General features: G+C 41.1%; 1 protein-coding gene across 3 annotated transcripts in view; it reads left to right on the top strand.

Annotated features, from left to right (window-relative positions):
- The first annotated feature begins 206 nt into the window (after positions 1–206).
- LOC104637861 (fibronectin type-III domain-containing protein 3a-like) overlaps positions 207–27,749 on the top strand; it is a 48,656-nt gene continuing 21,113 nt past the window's right edge. The window contains exons 1-5 of one of the 3 annotated variants that reach the window (XM_075763013.1): positions 207–338; positions 5,472–5,575; positions 18,738–18,876; positions 23,676–23,751; positions 24,982–25,058. In XM_075763013.1, coding sequence (XP_075619128.1) covers positions 18,781–18,876; positions 23,676–23,751; positions 24,982–25,058 — 249 coding nt within the window. In that variant the 5' untranslated portion in view covers positions 207–338; positions 5,472–5,575; positions 18,738–18,780. Of the gene's footprint in view, positions 339–491; positions 550–5,471; positions 5,577–18,737; positions 18,877–23,675; positions 23,752–24,981; positions 25,059–27,749 lie in introns of those variants that run through there. The other 2 variants (XM_075763015.1, XM_075763014.1) reach the window with 2 other exon arrangements.

Raw genomic sequence — 27,749 nt, 5'->3', positions numbered from 1 at the left:
GGCCACCGTCGCAGCTTTGTCTCCCCTCGGTGCGACCTCTGCCCTGAAGAGCCGCGTCCCCCCGGCCCGGCCCTGCGTCCCCCCGCGGGCCCGAGCTCCCGCCCCGCCGGGGCCTTCCAGCCACCTGCGGGCTCCCTCGCTGCGCCCCCCCCCCCCCCGCACCACTTTTCGCGGGAGCGGGCTGGCTAAAGACCGAGTGTCCCAGCCTGTGGTTGGCGCGCCCGCCCGCCCCTGGCCGGCGGCGGCGCAGGCGCAGTGCCCGCATTCCATCATGGCGGAACGGTCGGTTGGCGGTCGGCAGCGCCGGGGTTGAGGCAGGGGCTGAGGCGCCGCGCACGGTTAGTGCTGCTGCGGGGCCGCCGCGACGCGGCCCGGAAGGGGGACCGCTCCCGTGGGCTCCCTCTGCCCCCCGTTTCTTCCTCGGGACGGGCGGGAGAGGGCGACCGGGCCGGGCCGGGGGAGAGCGGCGTTCCCCACCCAAGGCGCGGAGGGCAGTGCCAGGAGCTGGCGGCCGCTGGACCCGCCGGCGGCGGCGGCGGGGAGCGCAGCGTGAGCCCCGCGGTGGGGAGCGGAGCGGAGCCTGCCGAGGCGGGGCTGGGGGGAAAGGCGGCGGGGTGCCGGTCCGTCTGTGGCGGGAGGCGGCGGGGTGCGGGCGGGGGGGGTGGCGGCGGGCCCGCCGTGTGGGACGGGGCGGGGGGCAGCGGGGTGCCCGCCGTGTGAGGCGGGGGCAGCTGGGCTGTGGGGCGATTGAGGGGAGAAGCGGGACCCCGGGGATGAGGCGGGTGATGGCGGGGGAGCCCGGGGTGCGAGGCAGGTCTGGAGGTGGACGTGGCGCAACGGGGCAGGTGGGGGTAGCCCGGCGCATGGGGGAGGCAGGGCGAAGGGGAAGCCGGGCAGGAGGAGGAGGGGGGCTGTACGGGTGGGCTGCCCCACGGGACGCGGGGGGTTTGCCCAGGGAGAGCCGGGGGTGTCTGGGGTGCAGGGGCTGGGGTCAGCGCGGGGTGCGGGGGGACCGCTTCTAACGGGGCAGCCCCGCTGCGGCGGCAGCTCCCGGCGGGTGGGGGGGGCTGGGAAGGCAGAGGGGGCTGGGGCCGGGGTCGCCGCCGTCCCCTTTGCAGGGTGGGGGTCTCTCAGCTCTGGTTCAGCCGCCCCGCACAGGGTTAATGCCAGCGAGCTCCCCGGACTCGCTCTTCCCATTCCCGCTCCTCTCCCCAGCGCACAAATTCTCTCTCTCTCTCTTTTCCCCCTTCCTTTCCTTTTTCTTCTATTTCTTTGGCGAGAGGGGTTTGAGATGTGAAGTCGTTCCCCCCCCCCAGCTTCCCCCTCACCTCCCCCCCCCACCCCCCCTTCTCCCTCCTCGGCAGCCGGAGCTGCTGCCTGCAAATGCCACGTAGCCTTCTAGTTGTTCCCCTTGGCTGATCAGCAGCTCCAGTACCAGACACCTCCCCCAGCTCCTCCTGGGGTCGGGGCAGGGGGAGGTCAGTCCTGTCATCTAGTGTTTGGGTGGTGACCATCTTTTACCCTCCCCCCTTCTGCTTTGTCCCCCTCTGCCTTGGGGCAGCAGCAAAGGTGGGGACCCTACTGTGACCGCTTTTCAGCCCGATCCTATTTACTGCCTCTTACAAAAGGCTGTTGACTTCAGCAACCGTGTGGTTCCTTTCCTGCGGAGGGCTGGGGGAAAGGCTCCGGGGGTTCGTGGCCCCCCGCCTCAGCACCCCCTCTGCCGCCTCTTACTGAGACGCTTCATGTGCAGCACGTCGCGATAATCTCAGGAAAGGGTAATAATGCGTTGCTGGCAGGTGTATTTGCTTCCTTTACCACCTCGTGCTCAGCTAGTTTCTTAGTTTTGTTTCTGCTTAGAGCTTGCTACTCGAACTTCTTGGAATGATGGCTATTTTCTGTAAAGCCAATTTATTGCTTCAGTTTCTATCCATTCTTGGACTATTTTATGTCTCTTCTGTCCTGTGGTAGCTGGGTTTTTAACCTTGGCAGTCCTTCCTTGCTTGACCTGATGCCTAAGAATGAATATTGACACGCAGTACTGCTGCAGATAAGTTCTTCAGAGGCCTGGTACGGGTATGCCTACGATCTGTGATTCCTAATGTTCTTCTAATGTATTTATCTTTATGACACTTGGTTCAATAGGGAAATACTATCTCGGTCACAGATGGAAAGACTGAGGCACCGAAATATTTATGGCCCAAGGTCACACAGGAAATATGTGGTGAGGCAGGGAATTGAATCTAGATTTCCTGACACTCAGATTAGCATTTTAACCAGGGAAGCATCCTCTCTGTATTTTAAGCCAATAAACTGACCTTGGAGTTAATATCCAGCGTAAAAGAAAGTACTTTGTGTTTTCTTCAGTATCTCTGCGAGTAAGAAGCAAAACCCGAGTTGCTTCCCACACTTGCATTCCTTTCCTTGTTTTTTTGTAATTTGTACGTGAAAAAGGATAAGGTGGTAAAATAGGAAAGATGTTGACTTTCTCAGGGCTGTGTGTGTGTAATCATGCATGTTGAAAACCAGCCAGTTATTACGCTGTCTTCTCTTTTAGGTCTTTTTACCTTACTGTGTTCCAAATCTCTGGAAGTTTTGGAGTGCTGCTGTTGTCTGGGAATAATTTGTTCTTAGCTAGGATCAAATAAATCTAATATTCTATAAAGCTGAGTTGAAAGCAATCTATTTTGTGCTCACTGGTATCCTGGATCTTAGTCTGCAGCCTGTGAATAAACAGGACTTGTATTGACTGTCTTAGACGTCTCCTGGAGCAAGCTATTACAAGTTGTTCACACCATTGTAGGCTCAGGATTGTTGCAGCAAGTTTTTGGGAGAACTTGGCCTAAACTCCAATTAAGCAGCACTTTGACAATGAAATGGAATAATTTCAGCTTCTTGGGCTTTGTATCTGCATAGATCCATATTGCAGGCCGTTTTCATTCCTGTCGTATTAGGATGGCTTATTTTTGTTTGTAAAATTTGGTAGTTGATTTTACTAGTGTTTTACTTGCCAATGTTTTTGAGGAATTGGATGTTAGAATAGTTTAAAACAATAACTCCTAGTGTATTCACCTTCAGAGAAAATAAAGATAACTTTGTCTCTACAAATGCATTTCCTGCCACAACCCTTGATCACAACATCTTTTGATGTACTGAAACCAAGATTGCAACAAAGTTGAATATAAATGTTCTATATAAGGCTTTTAATGATCTTTTGTTTGGGTGCTCTTGGAGACTAGCATTTGCATGGTGTTGACTGTGGGTTGTCACACCCATACCAGCAATCTTTCATCTTTTATGTTTATTTTTAGGAAAGGTTTGGTGAGCCCTTAAAAAACAAGATTTCATCTGTACTGTGCAAACAGTAAAAGTTCCAGCATTCTGCTCACAAGAGAGAGTGCCTGGCCTTGGGAAACCCCACTGGGAATGCCGTACGTTTGAGCGGTGCTATGTGTGGATTTGTAGACTCGTCTGTACACCCATTCTTGAAAAATGTTTTGGAATCCCTTTGGGTGAATTCCATACAAATTAAAATGCATGTTTTAAGCTTGGAAAACTGAAACTGGCACTCTTATTTGATGATCTGCTGTTTCCCCCAACTTGGAAGTCTTCCTGTCAAACTGTAGAAGTAAGCTTGTAACTTTTAAGAAAATATACAACTGGGAAGGCATTCTTATAATATTCTACATCAAAGTCATAAGCCGGTATGAAATATTGTAAGAATGCCTTCCCTAGTTACATATTTTCTTAATTTCCTGTCATCATTTCATTTAATCAGAGAAGAATTTTAAATTTTTCTCTGAAAGCAGATGAGAAAACCTCAGTATTAGCAATACTGCAACAGTCAAGAGACTTCAGGAAAAAAATTACATTTGTCACTTCTAGTTTAGCTATATCTCGTAACGATCAGGACTGAACTATCGGTATTTGCAATTGTGGTTGCTCATTGCTCTAGTTGCAAGGCCAGTGAATATCAGAGAAGTAACCTTTACATTTTTTTTCACCTGTTTTTAGCAAGTTGTCATGAAGCTTACCAAGGTCAAGATGGTTAGTTTTCAGCTGTTATCTTTGCTGCAAGCCAGACCTTAACTGAAAAGTTTTTGATTCCTGAGTGAGGAGCACACACTGAACTCTTTATTGCATTCTTGAAGAGCTTATTGTAAAAGCAGCGATAATTTATTCTTTCAGTGGTGCTAACACAATCCTTTCTGTGTATTGACCAGCAAAGACAGACCACTGGCTCAGAGCCCTTAGTCCGTTTCAATCTTAATGTAAATCTGCTATTGTTCCCAATATCTTGATTGATGTGAAAAATACCTCCGTTTGCTCAAGATTTGCTTTTCCAGCATTGGGGCCTGATACTTTTTTTTTCCCCCCCATGTCTTATTAAAGATAGTTCAAGAGGAACATTTATTAGGCTGTGACTTCAGAAACATCTGCGACTTCAAGACAGTATCACCTTTCTGGTGAAAATAACAATGGATCTGCTGTGTTTGCTGGAGGAAGCTGTGAGCTTCTGCTGGCTGGCTCAGGGCAAAGTTAGCCAGCTTAGTCTGTAAACTACCTCAACAAGCTACGCGGGTAGTGATTTCTTGGAGCGGTCCAGGAAAACTGCAGAACATACCTGCTTGTGCCTTATCTTTAGAAAAATCATATTGGGAATTGATTGATATTTGTAAAGATTTCCTAAGTTTGGAGAGCCAGAGCCGTGCATTTTATAATCCTCGGTGTGCAGATGTTTAGGAACTGGAGATGGTGCTGGATCCAGGAGCTTGAGAAAGATGATGATTTTTACATTATGAAGTGTAACATCTTGGATGACTTCAGTGACTACGGAAGCTGTTCATTACCTTCTCCTGGTGGAGCATCTTTAGTGGGACAGTTTCTAGAATAAGCTGTGCTGCCCCGTAACAGTAAACTGTGATTGCGTTTTCCAGATTGTACAATTTATGTCTCTTTTATGTACTCTGTCAGAGGATAAGTATGTGCATAATAATTTAAATTTTGATATATTCAGATGCTTTTTGGAAATGAATTTTCATCATCGTCATATAGAAGAATAGGGCACTGAGTGGATAACTAAGTAAATACCCTTAATATCCACAGAGTGTCCTTCATACGGGAACTGTCTTCGTAGCATTCAAGTTACCTTTCACGAATTAGATCGTAGCTTAAGCAGTGGAGTATCTTTGGCTCTTATAACATTAAATGCGTGTGCAATGTTTACGCAGTTGTCAGGTTTTGCATTCTGTGCATGCTGAATGGATGCAAGAACGCTGCGTGAAGTCTTCTGGTTCTTTCCCAGTGGAGTTTTATTTGCTGATTCTAGTGGAGTTAATAATTGCCTGTTCTCTGATGTCTCTTGTTTTATTGAATGTAGGTTGTTTTCTGCACCTTTTTTTTTTTCTTAAGACTTTTTGCTTGCCAAGTCACTACAAAGAAAATTACTGTTACTTTTTTCTTCTTTGCAGAAAGAAGACTGAGGGACAGTACAGCACGTTGCCCAGACCACAGCAGGCACTGGCCGTGTAACATTTATCAATAGGAGCAAATTCAAGTCAGGAGAGTGTCAACGGTAATTAGACGTAACTTGCTATTCTCCCAGATTTTATGAAGTGTGTTTTTCTTGTTAAGTCTCAAGTAACACTTTAAAGGTGAAATAATATAAAAATATTTGACAGACTCCTAAGCTTAGGATTCCTCTTTTTTTTTTTTTTTTTCCCCCTGGAACAAGTTTTTTGGTAACTTATTATCAAATGGAAAAAATGAATTGGGGAAGGAAGAACTGATAGAGTTCTTGAGGTAAGAAGAGGTTCAGTATTTCCACATGAACGTTATTGATTTTATAAGATAGTAACCTTATCTCTATTTTCAGTTACTTGCTCTCTCTTCCCCACTCCCTCACCTCCCCACCCCCTTAGCTGGAAATTTCGTCTTAGGGAGACTTGTGTAATTGGCCTTTGGATAAAGAAAGTAAATCCCATTTTTAGTAAAATGCATTTTCTGCATAGAAAATGACTCAACGGGTGGTAGCATGCTGATAACTAAGTGGTGTTCCTCAGATCCATCGTTTTTAGTTGCAGCTCATGGAGTTGAGCTCCTTGGTCGTGGAATTGATCAGGTCATGGAACTGACCCACTTGAGAAGCAGAAAGAAATATGCCAGAAAATTGTGAGAACAAGAATTCTTTCTTTTTTTTTTTAATGAAGACTCCTGTGAATTGTCTTCTGATGTACAATAGTGTACAACCCTTATGAAACCATGGGAGTTGCATTCTCAAAAATACAAGTAGCCAAAAGTAAGGATAAGTTTTAGAAGCTGTTGGCTAGAACAGTGTGTTTTACATGGGAGGAGAATAAGCAGATGCAGTATAAAGTATTTGTGAATCGGAAACCACCTTTTTGAGAAAGACACAAAGTAGTTTTTATTTTTTTGAGGAGTTGACATGAGTATGTCCTGAAGACGATCGTCAAGCTTTTTTGAAAAAGAACATTTAGATGTAGAACCACCCATTGCATTGGTGGAGGCTTGGTCTTTCCAGTTTGTATATATGGATTCATGTTTCATGGTCTACCTGTGGATTAGAAGCAAGCAGTTGTTTATGTTATTCAAAATGGGTATCCATCAATACCACACAAGGGTTATATAGTCACTAATTAACTGTATCCTTTGACAAGGTTTTGATCATTGTGTGTGACATTGGCTGTACATAGCTTAAAGCACTGTATTCTTTAGCCTGGTGTGACTGCTGCGTTGTCACACCAGGAAAGCAATCACACGTCGGCTGTTTTAGAGGATGAAATCGCATTTTTGCGTTACACCACAGCTAATGTGCTGTTCATTGAATTGAAAGGCATCCAAGCAGGTTTTAGTTTTTCTATGATGGGGGATTATTTGTGCTATGACTAAGTTCCCTCTAATGAAGAAATAGTTTTCAAGTCACCACTGTACACCAAAATTCAAGTGTAATATGCTAGTCTCAAGTTGCTGAAGAGCAGTTTACCCCATTTTCCCAAGCCCTTGTTTGATTCACAATTGTCCAATGCAACAGAAGAAATTGAGGAAAGAACTGGATGGTAGCTGGTCAGCGTAGATCAGAATGTGATGTGAAACTACGTAAGTAAGTACAAAACAAGTCTTCAGGGAGAAAAGTTGAAAGTGTCCTGTGAGTGAAAGATCAATCAGCAGATAGATTTTTTTATTTTTTTTTTTACAAGATATAAAGAAAAAAAATATTAGTAACCATATTAGTTAGGATTAGGGTTATGTTATAGTCTCCTGGAGTTGAATAGGGTATTTTGGGAGGAAAATTGTTTAACCATGTTAAATACGGGTTTATAAATTTAGATGAAGTATTTTTATCTGCTGTTTAATGCCCTTTATTAAATAGCTTCAACAGTGATATCTTTTTAATGGGCATCAGTTGCTTTCAGTTCCTGCTATGTGAAGTATTAAAGTGTTCCAAGCTAGTGATCTGTACTGTTAACATATAACTTCTGTTGGGTTCATTATACTACAATTACTTGAAGGGATAAAGGCAGCCTTTAATATCTGCGTGGATGTAAGTAGCTTTAGTACTCTTTAAGTATTTGCAAGGCGGTACATGTTAGTATTGAACAGAGCGACTGTTTTCATCAGAAGGTTTAATCTGCTTACCCATGCATGTGTGTTTGTCCATTTCAAAATGTCAGAGGTGATAATTATTTAGAAGAATCATTTGGTTTTGGAAGATGTTATGTAAACAAGGGTTTGGTGTATTGTAAACTGTCATTTTGCTTTTTAATGCCCGAATTTCTTAAAATACAAGCTTTATAAAAACAGATATATATAAACTGTCATACTTAGAGTCGTCAAAACTCTGGTAATTTCCACTTCTGCTCTTATGTAAAGGTGTGATTACATCACTGAACTTGTAGCAGTTTAACTGGTTTACCAATAAATATTTAAAGTTCAGATACGGAAGCAAATTATTTTAGTGTGTTACTGTGCTAAATGGTTATATGCCTGTTCCTCACAAACGCTGAGTGAGGTGCACTTGCTTAAACCTCATGCGTGTGATCTCATACTTGCATTTTACCTTGCATGTTCCATGAACTAAAAAAAGGCACATGGTCTGTTACCATGGGACTGCTCAGCTGTGGTAATTTAAGTAATTTATTGGTGTGTTTTAGCCCTTGGTTTAAGTATAACCTGTTTTAACTAGACTAATTTGATCCGCTGTGCAGCTAAAGCATTACAGCCTGAACCTCCTCTCATGTTGTGCAAAGAAAACAATCTTCAGTTTGTGTATCAGAACAACTCTTCCTTGCTTGAAGTTTGCATATTCTTGTACAAGTTGAAGAAATCCTTTGCTTTTGCTGTATTTTTGTGCTTTCTGTAGTGCCTACAGAAACCTGAAAGCAAACTCCTGCTTGAATTAGTCTTGTGAAGTCCTGATTTTACTTCTGTTTTGTTAGCTTAGACGACAACTGATGGCTCTGAGCGGTGTCGTGGTAGGAAGCCTTTCCTGGAAATAGCGTTGTTGCTGTTGGTTTTAGTAATCTGGATGATTGCTCTCTCTTGGAGTCAAGTTTAAAGTAAACAAATTGTTATTCAAGATTTGGAATGCAAGCATTTGGAAAATAACTTTTGGATCACATCTTGATTGTGTCATACCAGCTGTACCAACTTTGTGCATGTGTCTGCCATCCTATAATGTTTTCTAGCTAAATTTAGGACAAGTATTACCCAACTCCGGCACTGAAAAAGTCTGAGTTTTGGTGCTCCCCTGGCATAATCCCAGAGCTCATTGGCTCTGAGCACAACACACGGTGTGGTGTGTTGGGTGTCTGGAAGTACATCACGTAGGACAAAGACCAGCCAAGCTCAGGGTACACTTAAATTTGCCACTTTTCTGGCTGCTCCTCAGCCAGCTCTTACTTGAAGATTCTAAGAAAAACTTTTTAAAATACTTAGGTATTTATTCCTTGCCGTGAACTAGGTATTACTCACTAGAGGGAGGAAACTCAGGTGAACAGGGTGCTATGGAATATATGTTTCTCTTGCAGTGGACTTGTCTGCACATAAAATAGCTGTTTCTTTGGATTGTTTTCATTCTTTGAAGCGGTACTTTTTCCTGTCAGATTGAAGAGGGTTGGTAAATAAATGGGCAGAACTTGTTTCTTTTGAGGGGAAAGAGTATTGTAAAAGATTTTCAATTTTACGTTCCACTTTAAGACCAAATTCGTCCCATAGAGAAGAATTGTACATAGTTATCCAGATCCTTAACCTGAATTTCAGAATCTCAGAGCATGTGCAGCTCCCTGTAGAAACTTGCCGTTCCCATCTTGTAAATCTTGGCATGGTTTTAAACATTTTGCTTCATCTGTAGTTACTTAAAGGTGCAAACTCCAGCTACCTTTTTGCTGACTGGTTAAGGTTTCCCTGTAGCCCTTCCCGTATTATCACCAAGATATGTTTTCAGGTACGTAGAAGGGCTTGTGCCCTTAAGACTATAGGGTTGTCTTTCCAGACCTGTGTATTTTATTTGCAAAGAAATGCACTCTTAGTTTTCAACAGTGCGCTCTACTTCTTGTGACTCTGGTCAGCAGTTTTTTTGAAATTACTTTCCAATGAACTGTGGTGTATGTTACTTCCATAACTTCTAAGTGATTTAGATAGACATTTGGATATAGAATTTCAGTAGTATGTTGTTAATATGTAAATAAACTGGTTTCCTTCGAGGCCTGAACAACCAGAACAATGTTTTGAAATTCAAAGGGCAAAGTTTCATGTTTAGAAAATAATATTCTAAGTAAAAATGCTGTTGCATTGCATTTATTAAAAGCTTTTTTGCATAAGCTTGAAACTTTCATGCTTTCTGTAGCTTTAGGACATTAAAATGAGCAACTTCGCTTATGCCAGAACATGGCACCTTCCCAGCCAGTGGAAAGCAGCAGTCAGTTTTGCATTTAATTCATTTTTTTAGCAATATCAATATATATGGAAAATACCTTTATCCCGTTACTGTTTTAAAGTTGAAATAAGAATGAAACTCTTTGAGGGCTCAGAACTTTGAGGAGTTTGGTTCTCTGGAACACTTCTAGAAGGAGGAATAGGACCTTCCAGGAACTACTGGGTTTCGTTTTATGGGGCTGGTCGCTTAGAAAGCAGCACAGAAGTGCTTAGGATATGACTCTGCTTTTCTGGCAATAAGAGTAAAGACATAAAATAAGTAAAACAATAAAGGAAAATATTTATCTAAAAGTAATGTGATGTTTGCATTATAGAGACCGTTAATTTAAACTGTATGGGCCTCATAAACGAATAATAAAGAGAATAAACATGGCCATAGTATGACCAATGAGCACGTCGTAATAACAGCTCAAATCAGGTCAAATCTAATGTATTCTGGGCGTTGACAGGTACTTTCTTCCTAGCCCACAATTCTTAACAGTGGAGTTTCTCTTGTGAAGAACAGCAAGAAGTTCTGCAGTCACTGGGAAAATGCGTGTCACGCTGTAGGGTGAGCACTACTCTTCAGGTTGTGACTTGCCTTTCCTCCCCTCCCCACCACGGAATAGAGCCCTCAAATCTTGAGGGATGTAGTTTCAGGCTAGGAAATATTCTTGAATGCTGTGCGCGGTTGCTTGTGTAGTTTCTATTTGAGCGTGGAGGGGAGCAGGTTTTTTATTGCTTTCCTGGCACAGTCGCATCAGGAACCTGATCCAGCTTGGTAAGGGAGGATGGAAGTTGATGCTATCGCTTATGTCTGAGTTCCCATGTGTCTTAGTATGTTGCATCTGCTGTTTCTTTGTGGTTTTAGGGGGTTTTGGTGGCCATGATATGAAGGCTTTCCATCTCGCTCTTGCTTTTCCTTCAGAGAGAGCTTCTATGGGCAACCAGGTCTCGCAGTACCCTGAGAGATGTTAATTTAATCATTTTGAGAAAAAAAGGGTCCTTCTCTAAATTACTAGTTGCTTTTTTCCCCCCTGCTCTCCTACAGAGCATTTATACCTTGGGCTTCCCCCTCCATGGGTCATTCTTGTTGCGGGCTGCAGGAGCCAGCCAGCTTTCTGCAATTTTTAGGAAGTTACTAGAGGTTCTTCTGGTGACCGACCTGATGTGTTTGATCCCCAGATGGTCTTTGTGAGCACAGATGGACGATCCGAATTATGATAAACGGCTTGTGGTCGCTTCTGTATTTTACCATGGAAACTATTAGCACTACTTTGGAATAAGCATTAACTGTTAACCTTTCTGGAAAATACAGGGGGATGTTTGGGCCTCTGTAGAGTTGACATATCTGTGGTCTCTTCAGATATTCCCTGCCCCACTTTTGAAAGCTTCCGGCAATTAAATTGTTAGTCGTCACTTTGGACGTGGTCCTGAGCAGAAGCACTCTGCGTGATGGCAGTGCAATGCTAGGATTAGGTGATTCTACTGTTTTCCTTAGAGCTTGTGATGTTCCACATGTAAAGCACGTAGTTCTACGTCGGAGCATCTGCAATATAGCAGGAGCGTAGATGTTTTGGAATTGACGCTTTTAAAGCTTTTTAAAGAGTTTCTAGAAGAAAGCAGTTGGTGCGGAGCGCAGAAACCTTGTACTATGTGTCTGTGGAGTTGGGGTGAGCATTTTGTTGAGGGTTTTTTGTTGTACTTGGGTCGCAAACCTCCCCTAGGTCAAAATTGTGAGGTCCTGGCAATACCCGGATCAAAATGACATCGGGCTTTTCACAGTTCTAAGTATTAACAAAGGATTGACTGAGCATATTTGTTGGGTAAGTCATGAAGAATGTTTTCAGCATTGAAGTTGTGGTACCCTTCTGGCTGGAAGCCAAACTTCATACAAGATGGTGCGGACAAATTCACTTGGGTGTCATTATAAATTATTTCCAACATTTTAATCAAAACATATATTTAGTTTCGAACAGATGACTGTTATGGAGTGATGGTGGTCTCTTCAGAGCTAAAGTTGTAACTGAGCTTCTGTTAAGTCTGATTCTGTTAAGTCTCTCATTCCCTTAATCTTGCTAAAAGTAAACCAATCCACCTAGAATGTCTCATGTGTGGTCCTGTGGCAGGGGAGAACTATTTTAGGATTGGGATGATATCTTAAACACCTTGTTAATACTGTTTATTTGAAAAACCTGGGTGGGAGAGGGTAGCTTGTATCTTTTTTTTTTTCAAAATGTTTCCTACCTCAAAATTGCATGAGGTATGAATTTCAGATCTGGAGGGGTGAGGGGGTTTTTTGTTTGTTTTTGTTTTTTTGTTTTTTTTTTTAGAATTCCTAAGTAAGGTTTGATCTTTCTGATGAGGCTGTTCCTTAGCCTGAGACTGGGAATGACTTTTGTTTGTGTCTAATGTTGTTCTTTTTAACAACCTTTTGACAAAATTTAACTGACAGGTTAGAGGGTGTTTAAAATACTCAGAGGTCTCCGTTTGCAAGAGATCCGGAGTTTAATGCGCAATGGTGTCTCAACATTGGTTTGGGGTTTTTTTTTTTGTCAGAGTACATGAGGTTCATATACATGCGTCCACAGATCCAGTTCAAGACGTTACTTTTTTCCAAAGGTAAAAGATGGTAAGTATGTTGCTTGTAATGAGACTTTGGGTTTTGGGGTTTTTTCCTCCCCTTAGAGAAAATAAATATATATAATATGTAAAAGTATAGTAAATACATGATACTAATTAGTAATTCTATTAATTAAAAAAGTATAATTAAAGCTTTAGAGTTTTATACAATACTGCTTTTAATAAGTAGCAATATTGTGGTAGTTTACTTCCTGCAATACAGGTAAACTTACGATCAGGCTAGAAGGTTGCATTGGGCACTGAACCTAGAAATCAGGAAGTCGGAGCTAAATTTCTAGCTCTCCCTCAGACTTCCTCTTTGGCCCTGGACACATTGTTCTTTCTAACTCAGGCATACTGTATTTAAAAAAAAAAAAAAAGTCTCCATTTAAGTAGTAACCTCCTTGGAATAGGAACTTTCTCATATTAAATCCGGCAGTTGTTATAATGAAAATACAGTCTTTGTGGTAGCTTCTGTGTGGGATTATAAACTACTTTTTTTTTTTTTTACTGTTTATGAAATCTGTTCAGTTTCTGCTCTGGGCAGTGGAATGAAGCTGATCCATTTCTGTCTACAGTGTTCCTCCCATTTAGTTGCTGTGTGATACCTGTCTGGAGAGAGATTTTTAATATACACTAGGAAAATATTTTATTATGAGAGAGCAGGATTTTTAAATACATAATACCGCTACATATTTGCACAATAGATAATCTCATATTCTGTTAATATGATTAAAGGATAGAATTCCAATGAAAAAGTTATTCTTTCAGTAAATGAAATTTTTCTTATTTTGTATAGCACTATAACACACATTTAATGAATACACAAACTACTACTCTTTGGTTTTGCATGCCCTGCACATAAATAATTGCAAATTCATTGTTACTGCCTAAAGAGAAGCCGTGTCTGCAGAACTGTTGATGTGGCGTTGGTGTTTTCTGTTGATACAACAGAAGCCATGTGTTTATACAGAAAATTATTCTGGTCATAATGTTTTCGTAGAGATATTACTGTTACGATTTTGAAGTTGTTTCTGTTGCGTCATTCAAGTGGAGGTGACTGAGAGTTGAAGGAGACTTTGTAATGCAGTACACATTGTTTCTACTAGTTTTAGTAAACATTTGTTAGTAACTACCCCCATGTACTAGACTTGCATATTTATTCCACTTTGGATTGAAACTATTTTAGACAATTTTAGATTTTGATTTCAAAACGTCTCAGGAGAATCCATGATGTTTTCCAGACTTAAGGTACGATGATCCAACATCATACAGGCTTCTGTTGGCTCCCTTTGCTCTGCTCGTTCCGTATAGGGAGCATAATAGCTGGCTTGTATGTAAATAAGAGCCCGGCTCTCTCGGCTGCGGCGCTGACTTCAGACGGGAATAGGCATGAATCAATGAACACTGAGTTCAGTGCGAATCCTCGGGAGCTGGACGGGGTCCAGGATGACTGCAGCACTGGTTGAGAAGAATTTGGGCTGGAGAAAAGGGAAGGCCAATGTTTCAGTCTTCCAGAGTCTCGGCGTTTTTACTATGTCAGGAAGTGAGGTCAGGCACAGCCGCTGTGTACTGTAATTGTTTTCTGGAAGGCTAGTCATTAAGATTTGCTGTTTTTCTTAGAAGCCTTTGTAGTGTGAGACTGTCAGTGGAAAATATTGCCTTTTTTTTTAATATGGTTAACATGATTAACCATATTACATTAGCACAGTGTTGAATTGCTCAGGAACACTTCTCAGGGAACGTTTTTAAGAAATGAGATGGTTTTATTTGATATATATTTAATGCTGTGAAATGACAAAATATTTCAGCTTCTTAGAACTGTCTTGAACAAATAATCTTTGAAAGCAGTAGCTCTAGCTATTTCCAGTGTAGATTTCTGTTAACTTAGAAACGCGATACACACTATTACTTCTTTCAGCTTTGCTAAACCAGTTTTCTTTTGAGGTGGTTAGTCCCAATTCTTTTTTTTTTTTTAATGGCTGTCATGCGATATGGGCTGAATTTATCCTTCAGCTCAAACAAGGTTTGGGAATGACCTTTAGCTGATGTCTAGTAGAAACCACTGTAAAGAAATTAATCGGGCCAGAAGTACCCTTGCAAAATGTAACCTTTCTAAAAATTAATCTATTTAATTCCATTCTGACTCAAAAATCTCCAGTGCGTGGTGACAAAGCTCTGTAAGATGTCTCTGTAAATTCTGCTACTGATTCATATATAATGATTCATGGAGCAATGGCCTTAAGCTGAAGGAGGGGAGATTGAGATTAGATAATGAGGCAGAAATTCTTCCCTGTGAGGGTGGTGAGGCCCTGGCACAGGTTGCCCAGAGAAGCTGTGGCTGCCCCTGGCTCCCTGGCAGTGTTCAAGGCCAGGTTGGATGGGGCTTTGGGCAACCTGGGCTAGTGGAGGGTGTCCCTGCCCATGGCAGGGGGTGGAACTGGATGGGCTGGGAGGTGCCTTCCAACCCAAACCATTCTATGGTTCTGTGATTCACTAATTCTCAGTATATTCCTTTGCAATCCTGGAAACTACAAAATTTGCCTATTCTTTAATGCTTACAGATGGGATTTTTCTTGTTTATTTTCAGTCTAGAATTTAAAACTTTTGTGTATTAGCTCATCTTTAATATCAACGCAGCCTGTGAGTTCTTAGTGCAAACACTTTTTTTTTTACCCTGACCAGTTGGATAGTTAGTAGTGATGATAAATTTAAACCACGTAGCTACCAGGAACAGACCCTGGAAAATAGCGATCTGAGCCTCTCTTAACAAGCACGTGGTAGAACAAACTACCTTTAGGGTTCCCAAGAAGCTTTTTGATGCAGTTCTGCCTATAGGTAGGTTTTCCTTTTTGGGCCATGTACAACTCGGCTTGGCTAGGCAAATCCAGCTGGTAACGTGGTTTGGGGTAAAACCGAGGGTTCGGAAGGTGCCCAGCATCAGTGACAGTGTTTGAGGGAACCTGTGAGACTTGGCAGGACTGTGACTGGGAGTTGTGGGTGGAGGTGGGTTTGGGATGCTGGAATCTCCTCTCAGCCCATGCAGTGGTTGCCCTCCACCTTTTCTTCAGACGCCGGTGCCTTGGTCCTTTGCAGCCGTGCTGCCTGGCTTATCCTGCCGCTGCCTTCGGTGGGAGAGTCGTGGGGCTGAGCCGGGGGACGGCAGGGCTGGGTTCCTCGCTCCTGGGCTGACTAGCAGTAGGAGGGTGTGGGCAATGGCTTTTTGGGATGGATCTCTATTTCTTTGTTTTGTTTTTTCAGGAAATTGTGCTGAGTATGTAATAACTTTTCAGGAATTCTCTTTTTATTTACCCAAATACTACCTACTTCCTTGAATGAAATGGAGACTTTTGGGAGGCGAACCCATCGATAGCGCGTTCAGTGCGAGAGCTTTATTTCCCTTGGAGAGTTTACCTGTTACACTGGGAAGAGCTTGAGCCCCATGTTCATTTACAAGCAGAGGTGCTATCTTTGAGACCAGTGGCATCTTTTGCTGCTCTCTCACCAGTATTTCCACAGAATGAAGCTGTGCTCTAAACCCCCAAAAAAGTGGATTTTGCAAATCTATCAGCATTGCAGTGAGATGTTCCTCTTTATCGTTAGTGTTCTGCCACTTGCAGCCATCTGAGCCCAGCTGTACAGTAAAACGTTAATGTTCTGAGTCAGGTGAAACTGCCTCAGAGTTATTAAAATCGTTTCACTTATGCGAGTGCTTCTATTCTCTCTGACTGTATGGACGTTCCTACGAAGACATGAAATTGTGTTTGCTGTTTTTGGAGCTTGTCATTAACTGTATAAAACATTTGTTTCCTAATGCTCCGAGTATTAAGTTCTTCCTCTGAAAAATGTGAAGTTACAGCACTCAGCAAGTAGAACATGTGGGGGGGGTGTAAATGTAAATACTACCTGTGTCATTAGGCAGTAGATTAAGGATTCTAAAAACCACGTGGATGTTGATGCTCTGCTCTACAATTTGTACTAACTAGACTGTGCTGGTCGCTAATGTAGACCAAGCCTCAGAGAATTAAATTCAACCGGCATAGGAGACTAGGATAGAAACTTTGAACGTTTATTAAAAATTGCAGGTGGTATTGGGACTTGTTTCAGAACATGTTTTTCTACAGCTGGTTGTTTTGGTTGAACATTTGAATGCAGATGTAGTTGCTGTTTGGTAAAGGGTTTTCCCCTTCATGTTAAGTGCTAATTTCTGTCATCTTTGAGGTTCTTAGATGAAAGAAATTGAGACTATGCGCATATGTAAAATAAAGTATTTTTAATCTGCCTGTGTATACTGAATTCCTATTATGGCTCTTAAGACTTAAATCTAACCTCTAAAAATGGGAAGGGTGTAGTGGAATAAACTTCTGCCTCAATTTTAACATACTGACTGGCGATGTTACCATGCAGCTATTTTTAAGTGGAATAGTTAGATACAATCAGATGAGTTTGTTTCCTTGGCAGAGGTAATTCAGAATCTGACCAATAGCATGGAGGATTGTTTAATTCAGGAAATAAATAACATGCTAAGGTAGTTAAGTATATTTAGGACAAACCTGATACAAATTTAATCTTTAAGGTCATGCGCACCTGTGTGGTCATATTTGGCCTCTTAATATTGTTACTGGAGCAGGCCTGGAAAACAGTTGGTATGCAGAATGAGCTGGTTTCTTTGTTATGCTGCGTTTTGTGGCTGTGTGATTTTAGCGGTTATTTCGAGATGCTTTTGCAAACAAGAAAGAATGTGGTTTTAACCAATGAATGCTACCGGCCTCTTTACCTTGTAGTGGTAATACAGGAGAAATCTGTGTAATCTCAACTGAATCTGAACAAAATGAGTTAACACCAGGTGAAATGATAACAGACTATAATAGTTCTCCTACTGTTGCTAATCTGCTGACGATTCAGTCCTGAAAGTACAGAATTAATCAGGCGTTTTCCTTCCCCCCCCTCCCCCCCGTCATTTCCATACCAGTTACAGAGAACTGAACAAGGATTTGGCAGTTGTGTGTAGACTGGCTTGGTTCATGCACACATTGCAGGGGGGAATGTTTTTTGTTTTGATTTTGGTTTTTATTTTTAATGAATTGGACTATCCTAACCGTGTTTTGTCTTCTGTATGGGTTGATAGGAGGTAATGGGAAGGGAGAAGGAAATGTCAGCATTTCCTGTATCCTGTTATCTTGTGCTTTTTATGGATGCTGAATTAACTATACACTGAAAATTCACTAACATTTGGATTGTATTTTGACTTATTACAATTACAGATTATTCACTAACAGCCCACAACTGTGCAGCACTTTTCCACATGCCGTTCTCCACAGTACTTGGTTAAAGACTTTTGTACAAAGTACTGTCCTCTCTTGTGTGGCCTTAAGCCACTTGTTTTCACTGTGTCAGACTTCTGTATTGATGACATGTTGCAACATTGGAAAAGTTGCACGGTTTGGGAGGTTTTTTGATCATCACAGGGACTGAAACGTACATGTAGTATGTGAAATATTTGGCCTAAAACTTGGGTTCTGGAGTACAAGCAATTTAGAAATTGTAACTACAAATTTACGAATAAAGTGCTGCCTAAGTGTAGAAGTGCTGCTGCGTAATGGCTTCATTTATGTACCAATGTCATTACTCGTAGCATGTCAAGTTGAATATGCATGATACATATTTAAAGAGTGTATTTTTGGAAGAAGGATAGGTATTGCTTAAATGCAGTACTTAAAAATGAAAAGTAGGGTAATATATCGGACTACTTGGGTGTACTCCATTGTGAAGAACCCGGATATATGGCATGGGATCCCCTCCATGCTTTTAAGGCTGTCAGTTTGCACAAGTTTTTAAATGTGCAGTGAAGCTAAAAGTGGATGTTTCATAGTAACTTGTGCCTCCAGTTAGCGACAGTTTATTTGAAAATCTCTGGGGGAGAGTTGTGGAGTGTTGAAGTCTGGTAATATTTTGCTATTGAGTTTTCAAAAGTTCTTGAATTGCTGTCATTGAAGGATTCAATTAATATCATAGTGTAAGTGTTCGTTCTGTGGAGAAGGGAAAAAAAAAACCCCAATATCCTGAAGGCACTGCTGTATTTTTCTTCTGAAACATTGGTACCAAGACTGGCAAACAAAGTAGAGAATTGTTTGAGGAAGGGGAGAGACATATCTAATATCAACACTCTCTTTTTGTTTCAGCGGGCGGTTCATGTGAGCGGTTGTCAATGAATGGTTTTCAGACATGATGGCCGACCAGCCGCCTCCACTAGAAGCTACGCCAATTTTGAACGAAGTACCGCTTCTACCTCATATGGTTAATGGGGACAGCATACAACAGGTAAGGAAATCCAGTGCACCTTCATACAAGTCATGTAATACTGGGCCGGCGGTGGTAGTAGGGAGGTTGGCATTTCTGGTTTGCAAAGTTAGAAAAGCATGTGGTCCTCAGCACTGATATCATGAGTAAAGTAGAAGTGCAAATATAGAGAGGAAGAAAATCATTCAACATTAATATAGCAGCAGTATGGAAAGATTGCAGATTAATAGGAATGTTTGTTATACGCATGTAAGTGCTTTAATTAAACTACATAATCAAAGACTAAAAGGAAAAATATAATATATGGATTTAATAAACTACTAAGGTTTTGAAAGCTTTTCTTAAACCTCATGTAAAATAATCAATGAAGATTAGCAAGTGGTTGCAGTGCTCTAAACCAAGAAGTCTGTTGCAGGGAAACGAGAGGAAAGACCTTGGCTTGCTGATACCAAGTATCTTCATTAATAATTACAGTGCAGTGGTGAAACCTGAGTATGTTTAGTTGAAACGTTAGAATTTTATTGGACACAGCCCTTCAGAAGTACCTAGTATGATTAGAAATACAGCCAAAAGTGAAAGCAAAACAAATTGAAACACAAGGTTGTATAAATTGTTAGTAAACTTGAAGTGAATTTACTGTTTGGCAGCATAAGCCGAGTGCCTTGTACTGCAAATGCTGAGATACCTTCCCATCATTTGGAGGTAGACTTTCAGTGCACTCAGAAATGTTACAGGCACCGCGATATTTTAACACTGGATCTTAATTTAAGAAGCATCTTCCCCCTGCCCTAGCAGCTACAAACATGACAGATCCTCGTAGGAGAGAAAAAGTTGGTTGGTTTCCAGTAGCTAAGTGGCTGTTTGTGGGCTGGTCGCAGTTGGACAGGGTGCTGGATAATCTCATCTGGGCTCCCGTTCCCACAAAAGTGAGAGACCATCTGGTCCAATAAGTCCCTTCCAATGTGAGCTTTTCTAGGATAACAAAACATAAATTTGAAGGCTTTATGTGCTTGGAGTTTTGTTGACACAAGGGATGAAACTGCCCATTGCTTTGATCTGATCAGTATATAACTTCAAGGGTCTGACGCTAATTGAAATCAGAATTAAGGGGTTAATCCAGAAGGGAAAGTTGCGTAAAAGTTTCTGGAGGATAACTGTCGTGTGAAGGGTAACAGTGAAGACCTTGGCATGCTTGAATGTACAGTGGATAAACAGGGTACAACAAAATAATCATGAATTGTTGAGGGTCTGATAGACCATAAATGCTGGGAAGTTTTAAAGGAGATACTGTTACTTTGTAATGGTTACAGATGGGGAAGGAGGAGAGGTCTGCGTTGCTTCAGTTGTAGTATACTTGGAAATACAGGCTTTATTAAGAAAAGTGTACTCTGCTTTTTTTCCTCAGGCTCTGGAGATAAAGGTACAATGACTGTGTTTTGAAATAAGTAAAGCTATAGAGCCTCTAAGCTAGTTCTGAAGTTCTGGCATTAGCAATGTGATATTTTAGACACTGACCAGCTGTGAGGTTATTCAGTAGGTTGTGTTTCATGTTACATAAGGGAAAGCAATCAAGTAGATCTAATTAGACACCATCACCATGGCTGTATTTGTGTAGCATGTCTTGGTATAGATCCGTGTGTAGAATACGAGGGTGTACTGAATGACCCAAAAGAAGGTGATGGGTGTTGAAATTTTTGGCACCTAATGGAGACTGTTTGCAATCAGGTGAGGGAAGAAAAAAAAAAAAAAAAGTTGTATCTTGGAGATGCATGGGAAAATGGCATCTGAAGAGTAGACTTAAAGACTCATAGTCTCCAAGACTTATAATTGAATTATATTGGAAATAACAAATAAGTCTGTGTAGTGAACAATCTTCATGAGGCCGAGAATGTGATTTCATGTTAATATGCCATCATTTCTCATTCTAACATGTCTGTATGTAAGCAACCGGCTCCTTTTGCCATCCTTCAGTTGCCTAATAAATACACTTGCTGCTCTTGTTTGTGGCACTTTTCTCTAGAGAGGCTTCTGAGCCACAGGCTCACATTTGCAAGTTTGCTTTTAAATAGAGTACTAACTTAGAACCTTTATTAACACGGATGATTTTTAATTATTTTGCTGCCAGTGCCATGGAGGATAGGCTAATTATAGACTATTGTAGATTGGTTTTGTTTTCAGAAATAAAGCTTCACCTGTTTGGCCAATCACTTCAAACAGCCAGATGCAGCACCCAGTTTCATTTCACATAAAGTGAACAAGTTGGAATTTTTCTGGAAGGGTTTCTTGTTCTGAAAAAAACTCTAGCAATGGAAAGTGTGTGAATAAGGGATAAAAGCAGAGTGCTGACCAGTGCTTTGAAATAGCTTTCAAACTGTGGATCCCGCTAGTGCTGAAATGGTTACATGGGCCACCCGAAGGCACTGCCATTCCTGGGACTCCTAGCACTAGGCTGTCATCTGACTCCTTAGAAACACTCAAGCTTCCTGGAAATTTTCCTTAGTGGAAGGTAGATGGAACTGCATTTGCTTCATTAATTATAGTGAGTCATTCCTCCAAGACATTGCCCCGTGCATTCCTGAAATTCCAGTCTCTGAACTGCTCTACAGCCCTGTGATTACACCGCTTACTTACAGTCCTTTTTGCTGAGTTCAGTCAATAGTTTCCTGAACTGTTCAGTTAATTGAAACCTCTTGGGAAGATGTGACATGCTTAGAGGCTCTGCATTTCTGAGAGGATCCCTTTTCCTGTGTCTGAGTTTTCTTGCCCCCAAAAATGAGCCTTGCTGTGAGGTTTCCTATCTGCCAGTGGAGTCCTGACCCTGTGAGTGTCTATCCAGCAGGATGGACCCCTTTTCAGGATTTTTTGGCATTTTACTTCTGTCCAGAAGCAACTCATCTACCTAAAGTAAAATTCTCCTGTACTGTGAACTCGCTGGAGCAGGGTCTGTGTTCATGTCTGCTTCTGCATCCCCTTTTAAAAACTAAAAGATCAATATAGCAATACGCAGAAGCTGTAAAATCAGCGTTAAACAGCGTTTCTCAGTCTGCTCCTTAAAGTCTTGCTTTACACGCAGCAGTTTCAATGCAACAGTTCTGTGTAAACCTTAATCTCTTTCCTGTGCAGAAGTTGTACTCTCGAATAGAGGGAGAGAGAAGCAGGAGACGTAAGCTATAACTTCAGGAAACGTGGGTGTGTTTGCACTTATTCTCTTCTACGTTAGCTGGACAAATGTGCTTTGGTTAATGCCAGTATAAGCTACTTGGCAAACTCTTTGGAAAAAGAGTCGTCAGTGGAATTGCTCAAAATGAAAAGGTTGAATGAGGGACCACAAGACCATTTCAAGTCTTGTTCTTTTCAGCGATCTTTTTATTAATGACCAATGTAATAGAATTGAAGTGTACTTAATAAGTCTGCAGCTGATATGAAGTGGGAGGAACTACAAGCATCTTGGAAGCCTGAAATGATTTTGATTACTAGAAAGATAACCTAGAAAATTAGCAGCAAGTACAAAGTGCTGTGTTTAGGTAAGTCAGCTTATCATAAGGAATGACTGGTTTATAGTGGCCCTTTAGAAAAAGGTCTGCTAAGGGAAGGATAAAGGCTGCGAGTAGAAGTCACCAGTGTGGTACCATTTCCAAAAAACAGCGGATACAAATTGCAGAAGGTTTTATATACAGGGCATGGCATCTAAATCACAGGAAACGATCTTTTCTATTATTGGTGCTTTATTCTTTATTTCGTTGGTGGTTAAGACATGGAGTACTGGGTTCAGGGAAGCAAGGAATGTTGAAGTTAGATGGTAAAATCTAATGATGAGAATAGAGGAACTGTGGTGCGGATGCCTGGGGAGTTTACGGAGCTCCATCACCAGAGATGAAGCAGCACAAAATCATTTTACTACGAATTAGACCTGTGCCTATGGAATATAGTAGAATCTCACTGCAAAATTCTTGTTGTAATGTCATGTTACAATAAGACTGATGCACAGCTGCCAGAACTTTACAATAAGACTGAAGCGTGTGCTGTGAATGGGGTGGAATGAGGTGATGGTTTGTGTCACCCAGCACAAGGGACGTAAACGGCCTGAGGAAAAATTCTGGCAGATGTCCACATTGATTTGTGTGATAGTGAAGGTGATCGTGTCCAAACTGACCTGCGGAACCTCACTGTTAGTTGTATTTCTTTAGCTACAGAATTACACAAATGTGAGAAAATACACTTGATCATTATTTATCACCTCTTCTACCCTCCTTCCACCCCCAAAGGACCGCATACTTTAAGTTACTTGATAGCATTGGAGAATATATTGTCAAAATATGTACCAGCACGCTTTCGATGAAAAATACAGCTGAGTTTTGGGCAAAGCATCTTTTTTCTTTGTTTTTCCTTTTCTTTTTCTGCATGTGTGTGTATATTCCTGATTTTGCCAATTTAGCCCTGAAACTGAAATAATCTCATAGGCAAAGCTTAGAAAGCAAGGTGAATCTTAGGTAACTTTTTGCTTCAGTAAAAGAAGAAAAAGCAGTGTGAAAATCCTGAAAATAAGTTAGTTAATTATTTCAAGTGTATCAAGGGAAGCACTTCTGGCAGTAATCAAAGAAAAATACTGATTATGCAAAATCAATGATTTTATGTCAAAGTATGAGGAAATTTCATTCTACCTGTCAGTTTCTCAACTTGCTTTTTAACTCTGGCATGTTGCCAAAGGTGTTTTGTTTTAATCTAACACGTAGGTATAAAGAAGAGGTGGGGTTTTTCCCCAGGTAATTTCTAAAATTTTAAAATAACAAAACTCCTCTTTTGTATTTTGTTTTCTACAGGTTATTCTTGTGCAGGTAAACCCAGGTGAAACATTTACAATTACAACTGAAGATGGACACATTCAGTGTATTCAAGGTAAAGGAAAAGCTGAAGTCCTGAATCCAATTATTTTCTTTCTGCAAATATCACAGAATTACTACCAGCATTTGCTTCTGTAATGTCAAATGTGGTTTTGTGTGTTCTGCAGTGTAATAAATCAGATTTTTCAGTTTGGACTTAAAGCACAAATAAGACAGCACTGGGAAACTGCCAAGATTCCCTGCATCTCTGCAGACTTTGCTGCTAATTTATAAAAGGCTAGCATCTCAACTGTTTCTGCAACGATCCTTGAACAACTGTCTTCTCTGAAAGTCAACACATGAATTTACTTGGGATTTAGTCCACGCTAATCTAAACAGCTTGACTAGGCGCTGTGTGACCTCGCTTTGCTGTAAGGTGGTGGCATTAGCAGCCTGCTGATAGCGAGGGGAGCACTGCTGCCCTCCGCGTGTGGCTACACACGACTTTTTACCTTTGGGGTAAGTGACGCAACTGCAAGTCTGAGTCGGGTCAAAATATCTCCTGTAAGTCAAGTTGAATTTATCAGTACTTCCATTTTTGTAATATTTTTCACCATTTCAAATTATATTATATAAAATGTGTCCATTCTGTTTTCATCAAATCCCAGACAAGAAGACTTTCAGCTTAAACTGGAAAAAAAAAAATCCTATTTAAAAATAATAATAATTTGGTAGACCAGCTATCAGCATTACTATAGTGTGAATGTTGTTGCTACAGCCTTTTAACTCTCACAGAATAAGAACTAAAATTTATATAGGCTAATTTTTGTACAATTAAAGAAACACAGTTGGCTGTATAAGCATCGTGGTTGGGATAAATCTAATCTGTGCTTTTTGTTGAATAAATGTACAGTCATACTGCAATAAGCAATATTATCTAAAATTCTGGATGCTTCCTGAAAGTTAAGTCATTCTTAATGTGTCTTTTGAATGTGAAAATGAGTTATCAATCAGTGACATGAATTGCATTATTTTTCTTGATGGAAACTTGGTACAGTCGCTTTATTTTTTTTTTTTTAAACTCGCAGTTCTGATTATTTAAGTTTCTCTCCTAACTGACTTTTTAATAGGGTAGTTTAAGCCTTACTTCTAAATCTGCTTGTCTAAAACTAGTTCCATAAATACAGAGTTGGATGCAGTTGCTGGCTTTGCAGGCACCAAAGTGAGCCACCACCTTTGGAAAAAAAGGTGTCTCGAGTTTGTAAAAGCCTCGTTTGTTAAAAAGTGGCACCTTGTTACTTCTCAGGTCCAGCACACGTTCCGATGATGTCACCAAATGGTTCTATGCCGCCTATATTTGTGCCTCCCGGTTATGTATCTCAGGTAAACTTTAATTTATTCTTGTATTTCATTATGTTTGTGTGTGTGGCTTTTAACAGTAAGGCTATTGATTATTTTATCTAGAACAGCTGTTAAAAGCATTTCTCATTTTTTTCCATTGAACTTATCAACTGTTTAACTTTATTGTAGAAAACAATACCCTCTGTTCACTTAGTAAAATTTGAACTTGTTTTCAGGGGTTTTTTAATACTACTAGTAGGCAGTAGAAGATTACTTTTAGTAAGATAGCAGATGGCTCTGAACTGACTGCCTGTGGAGCTCCATTAACAGGATCCACATCGTGATTTTGCTTCAGTCCCGTTTTCAAGGTGACAGTAGGTGCCTGGGTCGTCCGAGCAGTCCCAGTTGGCTGCAGCCTGCTTGGTGGCAGAGCCCCGATGAGAACAGACGGTGCTTAGCTTTTTTTTTTTTTCTGGACTGCATATGATATTTCTCTTTTATATCCCCTCTTAATTCAAATTTTTCTATTCTAACGTAACTCTATTTATCAAAATTTTCAATGCCCCTTTCTTAACCAGCTCTGGTCTCCTTAATGTTCAGCAAAACACTCTACTGTTACAGCAGAAGTGCGAAGAGGAGTGTTAATGCTAGTGACATGTGCCTAAGAAATGAGCAGGGCTCTGGGCTTCTCTCCTAGCTTTACTTTTCCATTCTCACTGATTTTCCACTCCTCTGTTGTTAAGTCATAGCAGATCAGACCCGCGTGTGGTATTTGAACTGTTATCACAGATATTTGAAGTTGCCAGTTTGATTTACTTTTAAATTAATGCATTTTTAAAGGGAAGTAATTAAAACCAAATGTTTAAATGGGATAGGCTAGCTTTCTCATTTTCTAGTGATGTTCAAAATTAGGAGTTTTCTGAGTAGGCTTGAAAACCCTGTAACTGTCTTTGAGTTCCCCGGGCAGTTATCTTTTTGCATACAGCTGCCTCTGCAGTTTGTGCTTCTGCTATTCTAAGTAGGTACTTTCATGCAGACCCTGAAGAAAGATCCCCCGGATAATTTATGCATCAGTATGAAACTGAGTCTTCATTGCGAACAGTATGCAGAGCACTGGCAAACACTGAGGTGTACAGATTGAAAAATCCATTTGTTCTGTGTTTGCCATCACATAAAACTGGGAGGTTTGGTTTGGTTTTGTTATCCCTTGGTCATTAGGACTGGGATAGACAAGTTTGAAACCAAGTTTAAATCAGAGCTTGAGTTCCTTATACTGATCTTGTCAACAGATGAGACTTTAACTTTCTATTGCCAAAACTGTCTGGCAGAGCCCAGAGATAAGTTAGGTTTCTTTCTGCTGAAGTGGAATGAAGCGATTCAGTAGTGGATAATGGGGCCATAGCAACTTCAGAGTGTAAAATCACGTAGAATTCTACTTTTATTAATATCTCCCTTCTACCTGCAACTGTGCCGTATGTTCTTGCTTAATATGTATATAAATAGAGTTACCATAGCCATCAACGTTTGCTATGAGTTTTGACTTGAATATGCTATAGCGTGTGTTATAGTGTGATGCAATGCAGTGCAGTTCAAGTGGTGTTTTTAGTTCCGTTGATGAACCAAAAAGCCCCCCACGTTGTTTCTAGAACAAAGTGTATTCAGTGTAAGCTCAATCTTAAGTGACTTCTCCTTGTAAATTTTTTTTTTTCTTCCATTTAAAGTCTGTTAAGAATTGCTAATGATAGAGCTGACTTTGAGGCCATCTCACAGCTGAACTTTTTCATAGCGGTTTGTGAGTGGACGCATTCTATTTCCCTTCAGAGGAATAATTTCTCGTTATTTGCTCTATCTTTTGCTGAGGAGCTTTTCAGAATGTACTTTTGGCGTAAGCAGTATTTCAACATCCGCAATGCCGCCCTGGCCAACTAGGAAATGCTGCAGTGATTTCTTATAGCCAAACTAAACATGTGTTAAGAGAGGATCTTGAAGGACCTAACAGGATAAAACATAGGGCCTGCTTTGGTGCAAGTGCTCTCTTTAGATGCCTGAAAATATAAATTGTGTATATTTTTAGTAACAGAGGGCTATGTCAAGAAGTTGAAATCTTCTAGGAGCAGGTTTTATTTTGTATTATTTACAATGTCATTAAAAAAATACACATTTTTTTTGCATCTCAGTTTTGTTTGCCAGCCTGCAGCTGCAACACACTCCCCGCTTGCATCCACGTGCAATATTTTCTGCTGACTACATGATATATCTCTCTTAATGCTAAAGCACTGTAAGGCCCTGCCTGATGCATTTGTGATCTGCATTTTCAAATGCAACTCGGAGGAGATGACTGATGGAAGGAAGATAAAGCTGCAGACTGATTTTTAACCAATCTAAGAAAAATGCCTGGCTTTCCTACTGAGGCTTGATTAATTTTGAAGTGTGAGGTTGCCTTTAATATTGAACACTTTTCTATCATTGATTTTTTTTTTCCAATTAGATTGCTCATACCTGTTTAATTTTTTGTGTGAGGGAGAAAACAATTGATTTGTTGTCTGCTTTTAAATAGGATTTAATACAATCTAGTTTGCTTCTGACTCGGACTTCACATTAGGTACGGTCTGAATTTAATGCCAGTGGACTTCTGTATTGTGGCAGAAGAAACAAAGTGGAATGTGAGCAGGTGATTTCTCTGATGGTCAGTCAGCTCAGAAGCCTTTGACCCCGTCAGAACTGTAGGTGCTG

The sequence above is a fragment of the Balearica regulorum genome, chromosome 11, assembly GCF_011004875.1.
Source record: "Balearica regulorum gibbericeps isolate bBalReg1 chromosome 11, bBalReg1.pri, whole genome shotgun sequence".
NCBI classification, from domain to species: domain Eukaryota; kingdom Metazoa; phylum Chordata; class Aves; order Gruiformes; family Gruidae; genus Balearica; species Balearica regulorum.
Note: the sequence above shows the minus strand (reverse complement) of the source record. Positions and strands in the feature narration are given on the sequence as shown.